We start from the raw sequence: 12,501 nt of genomic DNA on the forward strand, positions 1-12,501 counted from the left end.
AATGTTCGTAGTGCCAACTTTTCAGAGTTTCTGGAGCAGCTTTTCTTGGTCAGATCTAAGGCCACTAGGACCCTACACCCAACATATAAAAACTAGGGCCCAAGTCACAAGTGTAAATTTGGTTCTAAATGGTTTTACACCAGGCAGGATTTCACACAGGGATTCCTGGAAGGAGTATTTTTATTTTTGACTGTGGATTTCCCTGCCTATTTTGCAGAGAAATCTGGGCTCATCAATCACACTCAAGGGAAGTAAAGTGGGCAGTCCAAAGTGTGATTTGGCCTGGATGTTTGGAAATGCCCTCAAATGTGGAACCTTTCCAAATTTTCTAACCTTATTTCCAGCCTCTGAGTTCTTTAGTAAAATTAATATTGCAATCGGTGTTGTGGGCCATGGGGAGACTGGTTGGTGGACCTTGGTGCAGCTGGTAGAAGACCTAAGGCCTGACTTAAAGTTTGGAGGATGGGGTTACTCTGTCACAAACGTGACTGATATCCCGTCGGCCATAATACGATTCCCTTATATCCTATGGAGACCATAATACGATGGATGACGTCACATTTGTGATGGAGTAACTTGTCTGCTAAACTCTAAATCAGGCCCTCTGTTACAGCAGCCTGACCCAAGACTGGCATTAAAGACTGTAAGCTGAATCCATGTAACCATGACAACATGGTTGTAAACAACATCCCTCCATGGCTGCGAAACAAAGTTCTGAGGGCCATGCTTTACATAGAAGTAGAGAAGCTACTTATATAGAAATATGAGTGGGACCAGGCTGAGCTTATAAAAGCCTTTTATGATCAATATCATAACATACGATATTGATCATATCTATAATTGTATTAATAATATACATATTATTATTTGCATGTGTGCCTAGCACCCTATAAGTAAAATGTTTTCTAATGCAGACGAGGAACTCTCCACTCTTGCAAGACCTATAAACAGAGCAATAGAAAGCACATACCTGAAATGGCAAAGAACAGCAAGGCCCCCCAGCCCAGACAGAAGCACCAGTCATAGCTGAGGGTTGGGGTGGTGCGCATCATCTCTGCTGTCCCAAAGGTGAAAACTGCCATGGCAGTGACGTCACAGACAGCTGCAGCCAAAAAGAAAGTGTTACTTCTCAGGTTACACAGCGTGACTCTATGAGGCGAGGAGAGGTACGTCATCTCTGAGGAATTCCTGAAAATGTGTGCCTCGTGTGGGATTTTTGTGGACTCATGCAAGAAATATTTTGCGGGACCCCTGTTTGGAACAAGTTTGTATTTTGTTACTCATTTGCTGCTAATTCAAGTCCCATGATGCCAAACAATACTGAATTCTATGTTCAAGGCTGAGAGAGAATAGGCAGATGTGAGATAGAGAGAAAGGTCACTTTCCCAGGGGTCCCCTTTGAAAGTGGGTGCCCTGGGCAATTGACCACTTTGTCCACACCGCAAAACATCTCTGACTTTATTGTGAATAACTGAAAAAGAAACCTGGTTCCATGCACAAATCCACAGTCCTTTCTTATAATTTGGATTTGGATGCCTGAGTTTCTGAGTCACTAAAACAAAAGGTACGAGAACTCATCAGAAAGACAGGATTAGATCAATTACTCACACCTAAAATGGAATAACCTGAGATCTCTGAGGTTGTCCCATGCAAGGGACCAAGGTACCTTTCACTTTGTAGTTTAGGTCTGACCCTTGCATAATCCATAATTGGTGACAGCACAGAAACTGGAGTTACATGACCTTGGGCCTCAATGGTATCACAGGAAAGGACATCAGTCAATGTGACAAAATTATTAAAAACATTATGATCTTACTTAGTTACAAACAGGTCTACAAACGTCACTAAAGGGATCATATATTAAGACATCTATATTACATATACATAACATATACAAAACATATCATTTCCCAACAATAAAAAATCGCCCTTGAGGCAGTAAGAGCAATAATAGTCTCATTGAATATATGTATTATTAGGCCAGAACAGTATTTGGAGTGAGGCCACAGACACTAAACAGATCAGTGGCCCCAGGCAGCATATGAATTGATGTCTGCACACGTTTTAAGACTCGGTGGTATGCACTCACACACCGTTGCCTGTAAAGTCAGCTGTGACTTCACTAGCATCTATGTTATCCAGCATGCCTTTGCAGAAAAAGTACAAACAAGCATTTGCAATGTAATAGGTCTTGCGTTTGCTCGAGTTAGAGCTATTGGCGTTGTAAATTTCTTTCTGGACTTTTCTTGCCACATAAATTGAAAATGAAAAGTAAAACAGTTGACATAAGCAAGCTGATTCAAAGCCACACGGCCACCATGAGCATGAGCGCGAAGAAGAGATACAAAAGGAAAAATAAGTTTCCTCACAATCAAGCATATTTCCAAACGTGCAATTATCCATTTAACAGGGTTGATGGCCAAGGTGGTAACAAAACTCCCCCAAGGAGGGACAAACGTTAAGCATTTACAAATGATACCAAAGGATTTTTGAAAGGCAAGCCCATGAACGAATGATAGTGATGGGTGTGCGGTGGGTGTTGTTGATAGCGGAGCGCTTGAGTGCTCAACCTGAAAAGAGTTCCCCTGCCTTTCTAACAAGGAGAAAAATCCTCAAAGGAATCCCTTAGTCAGAAGCACAAACTCTGTCAGAGACTCTCCTATTGGTTGGAATTAAATTGCATCTTACTTCTGGCAGCCCAAGCAAAACAGATGCCCTCCTCCCCAACACTTAAGTCATTCCTGCTTGTCCCCCCACCATCTTGCACCCTTCACCCGTTCAAACCCGGGTACTCCCTTTTTCTCCACTTGCCTCCTTACCTCAACATACCTTAAGCTGCTTTAAGATGCTGCCCCACTAGGCACTCATTCTTGTTCCAGTCCCACCACTGACCTCCCACCTTCCCGAGGCATCAGCCCAGGCACCGCACCCAAGCCACACAAGCACTCCCTGCTTCTTCCCCACCTCCCTCGCTACTGCCTGGCCCTTTTCCATGGCCACTTGAGGTGCTTCCATCTAACCCTCCCTAGCCCTGGAGCACCTATAAGGTTCTCAAACTGCCATGCGAGGAAGAGAAGCAGCAACAGGGGTTAGAAGGGCAGCAGAGGTTGTGTCTAAAATATTAATTATATGTTTGTGGTGTGCACATGCGCGTCTGTGTTCACACACATCTGCCAGAATGAGACTTTGTGGGCGTCTCTGAGCATCTGTGTGAATGGGTGAGTCTGCTCAGCCAATTGGCAAAACTATGGCCATTGCATAACGATGGTAACAATTGGTAACTTGGTATCATGAGATTATGTCCATTGTCCGCCCCTTGTAAAATGCTGGCCATTGCACAGAAATGGTGATTCTTGGCAACATGTCAGCATTCATTGGATGATGCCCATTGCCCACCTGAGTTAAATAGGTAAAATGGAGGGGTGTGCAGACTCGTGTAATTTTGTAAATTTCCTGGCACACCATAAAAATGTTGCAAAATTGCAGACATTTCCATGACGTTATAGTTTCAGGACAAAAAGTGGTTTGCCAGTATCGCGTATGACTTTTTTTTTATGAGAGCCGGCACCTTGCATAAAAAAAGTCTCCCACAAGACCATCAGTAGTTTGGTTTGAGCAGAAAATCTCCACCAGCGAGACAGACAAAAAGAACTGTCAAACTGTGGTAATGGATGCATCGTAAGGTCCCCAAAGCCCTCTCGGCTTCCCATTGCGTCGAATAAAACTACTCAGAGAATAATCTCAGATGGCAAGTGGTAGAAGTGCCTCCCATTCCACCAAATGGGGGCCAAGAGTTGGGTATTTCGATTTGATTATTATTGTTATAAGTAACTACATTTGTAGAGAGCTACTTTCACCTAAAAGGTATTTTGGTGATGATCGAAAAACCCTTCTCAGAGACCTGTAACAGCTGCCGAAGGAGTGGGGTTATTTTTTAAACACATCCCTAATCCTATTTTCCTAAAGCTGAGCTGACATTTTAGGGAAGAGCCAGGTTTTCGAACCCCTCCTGATTTCGGGGAGGCTCTTACTGTCTCTCACTGGGACAGGCATCTTATTCCACAACCGTGGTGCCCTCACGGAGACAGCCCGACCTCCTTGTGTTGCTTTCCGGATGTGATGCTGTCAACACTGGCCTGAACCCGCTGTTAAGACTGGCCTGTGCTTTAACTAAGCAGAGATGGTCCTGCACTACATACTGTCCATTCTGTGCCTGTTTTTTCAGCGTCTATTTCTCCTATCTACACTATCAATAAATGTTCTGTGTACCAGATTGCACTGCACAGTGCTAGTGTCATTTAATTTAACTTCTTAAATGCTAATTCTTGTGTTTTGTACAGTTTTTGGAGAAAATAAATCTTCTATGGGACTATAAATGTGTCATCAAATTGCCCTTCTTTAAAATGTATTGCCTAGCTTGCAATTTTGATTATCCATGATTAAACAATTACGTGACCTGTTTTATTCACCCATCCCTTGGCATTACCTCTCTTTCAGAAGCTCCGTTCTACTGTGATGCCCTTTGGCTCCCTGAGACTCCCTACAGCCCTGCCAATGCCACCCTGGGCATCTTGTAGCGCTAGGCACTGCACCCACAGGCCTGGAATCATCACCGATGGACAGATGCTGTTTCCATGTTGTCTTTCACCTGTTCTGGTCACTTTTCGATTTCCTATTACTTTTGTGTGTAAATAATCCTAAGCATCAGGCACCTTTTTCTCACATTTCCCAAGACTCACCATTTTTTTAATTATCACTTCAATTGAGGAAATTGTTTACATTTGTGCTCACTCCTACGTGCTTCACATCTGCTCTATAATATCTTGAAATATTTTCATTAAGTGTTCAAAGACTTTTATAATCGAAGTGAATGTTAAATATATTACAGAGAACTCTGTTCAGATTTAATTACATCTAAGCCTGCTCCTAGAGCATGCAGTCTAAACTTACACAGTAAAAACAGCTTTTAGACCTCCAGTCACTGGGATAGCATATATCATATATTTTAAATATGCAGGCAGCACTTTATTTATTTTATGTACTTTGCTTTGTGGACTTATTAGATATGCTTTAGGGGTTATTTATTATTAAATAAAAATGAGATTTCTCGCATGGCAAAGACACTTTTGGTTACCACGTTTCACTGCAGTGCTTTTAAATTGAAGCCCACCCACACTACAGTGGCAGTCCTGGCAGCCATGTACGTGGTGATATAAATTCACACCGCCGCCCACATATGATATTTAACTTCTAGCCACTGGTATGTTTTCTGCACAAATTACTAAGGCCTTATAGGAAAGTGAAATGGACTAATTGAGTGAAACCAATTTTACCAATACCACTGAAGGGCTCGATGCAGTGGTTCCCAACCTGTGGTCTGGGGGCCCTTGGGGGTCCGTGAAGCCTCCTCAGGGGGTCCCCACCTGCTTGGAAAATGTAATAATTTTAACAGACTAGGTTCCCAGCTTTAAGTAATGACTCAGTGGGGGGGGTCCCCGGATTCCAATAATGATTCAGTGGGGGTCCCTGGGTTCCAGTACTGATAAAGTGGGGGTACACAGAAGTCAAAAGGTTGGGAACCACTGGGCTAGAGCACATGCACTGCAGCAATGAATAGCAACGTCACAGGGCTAAAAATCATAGGTGACCATGCGGAAAGGCCTATTTACCCTATATTGCTACACATACCTATGGTATAAAAGTCTAAGGAGTGCTGCATCTCTGGGGAGGTGCTCAGTGTTATGTTAGTCTACTGTCAGCCATACTTCAGACACTGTCAACATCGCTCTAAACAATCGCAACAATCATTCAGTGGAAAAAGCACTCTCCAAAAGCTATGCAAGACACCAGCAATTCACATTTCCAACCATTTGTGTAATTTCCCGTAATTTAATTCCACAAAATGTAATTGAAAACAATTACACGATTTTGCAATTCAAATGTATCTTATTTGGTTAGTACTACAACATGGCATGCTATTTATGTTTAGGTTTGATGTGTAATTGTGCTTGCACTATTCATGGCAAACATATCACATTCGATGCATTCTCTACGGACCTGTTTACAAGAGGCCTGTTATTTGCATAGGGATCACAATTACAAGTGATGCAATATTTATGGCATGCAGTTATTCCCAGGTCTGATAAAGATCGCAAATTGGTTACATTTTTTATCAAATCAAACCTGCTATAATTAAACAATTGAATGCCAGTGTGTAAGGGCACATGTAGATTGCGGTGCATTAAACACCAAAATCTGCATGTTATTCCTGAAAACAGAATATTTGAGAATTACTTCATCCCATAAATTCCGAACATATCGTGTTGGATTGTTTTTGGATGTGAGGGTCTGTTTGTAATCAGGTGCTAGGGGCTCTGGTTCACTGCCCTACACCCCTCGCTTCCTTGGCTCAGGAAGCTTCAGCCATTTTCTTGAGACACTGTCAATCACATCTTGGATCAGTCTATTTGGGTGTCACCTTCTTTCCATTGGCTGTTTGGGGGTACCATTTATTCCCCATCTGAATGCAAGAGGGTCTGTTTTACATCTGGCAAGTACACCCAATCACATATTTAAATTTTTCATCCATCCATCTATTGTATACACAAAGGAATCCATTATATTTATTTCAATTTAGGGGCATTTTTATTGCTATTGTCAGTGCTCAAATACAAGCATCAAATTACCTGCTGTACCAATGCTTGTTTTTCCTGGCATTTTAGGGTTAGCAATAGAAAATATCCAAATCAATAACAGTGCTTCAGGTGTTTTGCTATTAGATGGTCTACAACACTTTGCAAAAACAGCATGTTACGTGTCTGCCTAGATACTTTATGATAATTAAAACTAAATTTTTATTTTGCTTCAAGAATTCTTTATTGCACTCTGTATATTCCTCCATGTTTAAAGCAACAACTACTTCAAAGTTTGGTATTATACAGAACGTATGTTCTAAGCTTCAGGTGGTAAATAACCGGTGTTTAGCAGTAAAAGAGGTCCATATGTGCATGTTATGCTTGTGTCTTGGTTTCTGGGATGAAAACGCTCCATCATGGTAATTTGCTGACATGGCAGGAAAGGGAGGTCATAGGGAATGATACCCTTTATTCCTTATTTAATGAGTGAGCGAGTTAATACACTTATGTAGGACACTTTAGAGCCAATGCCAGAGAGCCAATGGAAGAGCGGTCTACATACAAGGTCCTTTAATCAAGACCCAGCAATGGCTTCTCCAGACTTCTCTTTAGGGTTTTGACGGCAGACCCTGAGGCCCTCATTACAAGCCACCCGATAGAATCCCCGTTATTTCACAACGCTAGAATTACCCGTACCAGGAGCCCCGGTAATCCGTGAGAGGGGAAACAACAGGCATTACAAGTTTTTAGGGAATAGCATCTGGAGCTTGATGGATCCGCTCAATTCCAGCTTGTTTCCTGACAGTCCTTCACACTGAGATGTAGGCTGCTGTCAGCTCAAACCTCCATGTCAAGAACCATAACTTGTGATGCGGATAGGGCCGTTAGCTCCAGTTAGGACGCCCATCAGAACTTGCTGGCCATTTGTAATGTGGGGAAAAGTCAGCTGCTGGAATACATTGGGGGGGTCTTCAGAACTTGAAAGAGCCAGAAATCTTTACATATCTAGCAATCACTTCTGATCCAGGTCAGAGAAGCAGTTGCCACTTGGTGCACACCAACCACTCTCTAACTTGTTGAGAAGACTTCCTGGGAGCAGACACTGCTGTTCTCATTGGATCTTGCATCCAGGGCAGGGTTTAAACATTGCTATTCCTCGGGTATTTTACCCCTTGGTCTCCACCATTAATTCCCGTTCTTCTCTATTAAAAATATTGCTGCTGTTTTCAAAGATTTCATTTGAAACACTTTCACTGGATTCTGCGCGACAAACTTACTGGGTAGCAGCTACACTTTAAAAAAACGTCATTCATTCACTCTGCCCCTGTACCCCATCAAATGCTACAGGTGTACAGCACCCATGCAAGCAAATTTGCAATATCACTTACCTCCGGTACAACTTGTGATGAAAGCCACCAGGACCCCCGTCACTCGGCCACAGGAACAACTGTTCAGTACGGAAAACGAGGCAAACCCTGCAACCAAGCCGGCCATTGTAGAAAGGATCAGGAAGGCTTTGGTGGCATCAAGGTACCCTGGAAAGGTGAGGTATGACAGATGAGGTCTGCAGTATTGGATCCAGGATAGAATTGCATCTAGGCTGTACCCCAGCCTCACAAACAGCAACAGCAGCCTGTCCTTAAAGGCAGAGGGGCCCCCTCTCCCAACAACCTTTTGGCCAACATGAACAGTGTCCCTCAGGCTCAGCAAAGGTCAGCCTCACAAAGCCTCTTTATTTTCAGGTCAGGCAGACGGGAGCTAGACGTGCGATAAATGTGCTAGCGGCTGGCTGCTTTTGCTGTACTTTGCCAGGCAGAAGATGTCACAGCCCTGTGGATGTGACTTCTTCAGGCTGGTAAAGTACCCCAAGGCCCTCATCCACGTGATGAGGGGAAGGGTCAAGGAAAGCATCAGACCCGGACGCTATAGTTGTAACCCTTGAAGTGCCCAGGGCTGAGTGTCTATCAGTGACGCCTTGTCACAGAGTGGGGTGGGGTCAGCAGTCTCACTGACTCCATCTCACTCTGTGATGAGGTAGGGACTGCAGCCTCCCCTCATCGGCCAAAAAGCAAAAAGTCAATGAGAGAAGGCGGCAGTCTCAACCCTTCTGGAACCACCAAGGCTTCCCTCTTTAAGACGCCTTAAAAGATGTTATGCTTTTAATGACTGATGCGTGCATCCATCTGTGTGCATGAATATATGTGTATTTGTGAGCATGTGTTGTGAAAGGGTGTGTGCTTGTGTATGGTAGGTGTATGTGTGCACGCTTGTGAATGCATGGGGGAGTGAGTGAGCGTGCACGTAGTTGGGTGAGTATGTGTATGAGTGTGGTCTGCCCACTTGTCCTCCTGGTTGAATTGCCAACCGATACTGATAAAAAGCTTAGCAGGTTGTATCCAAGTAGTGTCTAATTTAGATAGTCGTCTTGTGTCAGGTCTCATTAATGCTTAATTAATCATTTGAAAACAAAGGGATGACGCTTAAGAACACATCATGCAAACTAAACATGTTCACGTTAAGTAATGGTTATTAAAGGACTCAAATGCTTGAAGATTTGGCTGCAACACTGGGGTCGCAGGAAGGGGTAAAACACCATTAACTTCAGCCTCCCTCTTGGTCTTAACTACCTCAAGCCTCACTCCTTTTCTCCTCTGATGAACGGCTTTGGTTTCACTCTTCCTTCCTGTGTACTGCTTGGTTTCATGCAATTATCATTTTCAACACTCTGGACTATCATCCATGAACTCTGGTGCATAGCAATTGTTTTTCATAAAGTTATGTATGACTCACAATAGCGTGCCTGTGTTTATTAGTGCCAACCATACCGGAACCCTATGCTCTCAATTTAAGCCAAACATGTTGATTAGTCATGCCCCCCATGGATTTTACTATGGTAAGAACACTCTAATAACGTTTGTATCCAAATGTATATCTTAGATGTTTTCACATGATACTGTTCAAACCAAAAACTTAGATCAAATGAGCTGGTTTCTTGCACAACCCACTATGAACTAATGCATAAGAATATTGTAAGAATTTTTGCCACCAATTTCATGCCCCTGGATTTTCAATTTTTAGATTATCTAGTTACAGACTTCTGCTATTAGTGAGTCTCACAAACTGAGTCTCACTCACCTTAGGCCCTGTTGAAATGGATGGATAGTCCTAGCATCCCCTATAGCACCCCCTGACGTTCGGAGCATGTGGTAAGTACACATGGGTGTCCCATTCCCCAGTAGTGAAGAAACCACATGTGGGTTTTCCCTACCTATGGGACAGCATTTCCCATAGAGTTGTGATGATTCTCTATCCAGTGGCCTTAGGGTCCTGGGCACTTTCCCACTCTAAGAACAGTGGGAAAGTGCACGTGCATTTCCTAAATATGTTAGGAAGTGGCACTGGCAGTTTCTATGGTGCACCTATGGTGTTATTAAACATGGCCCCAGCCTATCATAGCAGGTCTGTGTGCTCATTTGCACCTATGTTGTTCTCAAACCTGTGTCCAGCCTGTCATAGCAGGCCAGTGGGTGCGCAATTGCACCTATGTTGTTCTTAAACATGTGTCCAGCCTGTCATAGCAGGGCTGTGTATGCGTACTTGCACCTATGGTGTTCTTAAACATGTGTTCAGCCTGCCAATGCAGGCTTGGGTGTGCGCATGGGCACGTATGTCCAGGGAGTGAAGAATATTCGTGTGTTTGTTTCACTACCTATGAGAACTGATCTGTCCATAAGGTTAACATGGGAGAAGTTTACAATTACTCCTAGCTGCAATAGTGGATTACAGTGGAGCAGCCTCATAAGGTTTCCTATCAGTGGATTCATAATGACAATAACCTTCCTATGGTAAAGGCTGTTTTGTCAATTATCACTTAGAAATGTAATTTCTAAATGTGGGCATTTCTATACTCTAGAACGCTTGTGTGTGCCTTTTAAGTACAACTCTAATCCACACTGGAGGCTGGGGGAGCACATCTGTGCATTCGCCAGAGTCAGCTACAAACTATGGCCACACAACTGGAATGACAGACCACTGCCATTTGAGGGCCTGGCTGGATCGATTGGAGGGAGAGGTTTTGGCACTTATCCTCTCATGGCCGGATCATGGCCCCACTAAAGGTTAAGATTTGCATTCCATGGCCCTATGGCAGACAGGACTGAAATTTAGGGGAGACATCTGTGGTTCAAAGGGGAACCCTCTGAAACTCCCCTGACTTAAAGGCACACTACAGTATAACTACTGGTGCCACACTGCAGCAAACTAGATATGCTTGTAGAGACGCAGGACCAGAGATACTGGACAGAGTGGTACACACTGCCAGAGGAATCTATTGTGCCCAAGGAGTATTTAATGCCCTTGGAAGGGACTGTGCAGCCTTCTTGAATCGTGGTTGGCCTGGGTAGGTAGCCTGCTCCTGTGTGGCACCGCGAAGTGTGCGCTCAAAGGGCTTGTTGCCTTGCACCCTGTCCTCTGGTGGAGGTCTCAGGGAACTCAGAGACTTCCTGCGAGGTACCTATATCTCCTACCTGTGACATCTGGAGAGCGGTGCCCTCATAAGTGCCCACATTGTCTGCTGGAATCCACCGGTTAGCAGCAGTGTGAGCTTGGAACTAAATATTGTTTCTGGAGACTGGATTGCCAGGTGCAGAAACCTCAAAGTAGTGCCCGCATTCAAGGAGTGTGATCCTTCATCGTGGGGCATCAACACGCATAAGCGTCTAGTTGGTGGTGACGATTCACTGGTTGTGGGACCCGGCTTAGCCCGCTTTGTCGATCATGCCGCATTTCTCTTGTGCGACACACTGACTGAATGCTGAATGAATGCTCATTGAGTACGTAGTCCAATTCACAAGTTGCGACTCGCAGAGGTGGGGACGTACCCATGGCAGTGCCGCTTTCTACCTCGTGTGGTACTGCTGAACTTGTGCCTCTGTGTGTGACTAGAATTGCACACCAGACGTTGTGCCTCATTACATGGAGGTACGGAATTGGTAACTCTTCGTGTGTGAATTGTCTGGTGAGACTCAAGCAAGCACTCAAGTCATCAGACACCACTCGTTTTGCCTCTTTCTAGGGGGTAACAGAATTGGCAACTATTCATGTGTGATTGAAACTGTGTGGTACAATTCAAGTCTTTACCCACCAGACGTTGTGCCCCATTTCCATGGGGTGTAGGGAAGCAGATGTGTGTACTGTAGTGCCCAACTTAGCTGGGTGTTATTGAAAATGGTGTGTGTCCTACGGTGACCCACTCCCTGTGCTTGGCAGAACAGGGCCCATACTGGAAGGCATGACCTTTGAGTGAGCTTCCCGAGTGGGCACCAAACCTCTATTTGACAACTGCTGCCTGATCAGCCTGTTATCTATTCTTTTTCCCCACCTTTCACCTGGGACCCTGAATAAGTGGACTCCAGCAGCAATTGGCCTAATACCCGGGGAAAGGTTTCTTTCATCTCCAGCCCGTGGGGTGAGGTAGTAGTGGCTGCTTTAAGGGTGGAGGAGGGTTTGGGCCCCGAGTCTACGAGTACAGCAACAACTGACATGCTGGATTTCAGTGCATCATATTAGGGTGCTGGGAGTGAGTGTATGAAAGTGCGTGCTATAAGAGCCTGCCTGATTCCACTGCACCGCATAGCAGTTTGGAGTGGGTGTGTGGGAGTGACTGTCTGCGATCAACTGCACCGCACTGTGATTTTGCCGTACGCGTTGTTTCCATTCCAAAAGATTATCAAGGTTGACATTGGTTTTTATCTGTGCGGCCTAGGTCCACGAGGCCATTGAAAAGTGCTGTAATTATCGGTGTGTAAAAGATTGCTTCTATGGTTGTGAACCGGGCTGCACTCTATAACTGTGTGGTATGGAATTA

General features: G+C 44.3%; 1 protein-coding gene across 2 annotated transcripts in view; it reads right to left on the reverse strand.

Moving 5' to 3' along the window:
• The window catches only part of LOC138246543 (lens fiber membrane intrinsic protein-like), a 137,943-nt gene that overhangs the window by 18,652 nt on the left and 106,790 nt on the right, over positions 1–12,501 (reverse strand). For both annotated transcript variants that reach the window (XM_069201206.1, XM_069201207.1), the window contains exons 3-4: positions 8,024–8,170; positions 971–1,102 (exon numbers count right to left, since the gene is read on the reverse strand). In XM_069201206.1, coding sequence (XP_069057307.1) covers positions 971–1,102; positions 8,024–8,170 — 279 coding nt within the window. The remainder of the gene's footprint in view (positions 1–970; positions 1,103–8,023; positions 8,171–12,501) is intronic.

This window comes from Pleurodeles waltl, chromosome 7 (assembly GCF_031143425.1).
Source record: "Pleurodeles waltl isolate 20211129_DDA chromosome 7, aPleWal1.hap1.20221129, whole genome shotgun sequence".
NCBI lineage: Eukaryota > Metazoa > Chordata > Amphibia > Caudata > Salamandridae > Pleurodeles > Pleurodeles waltl.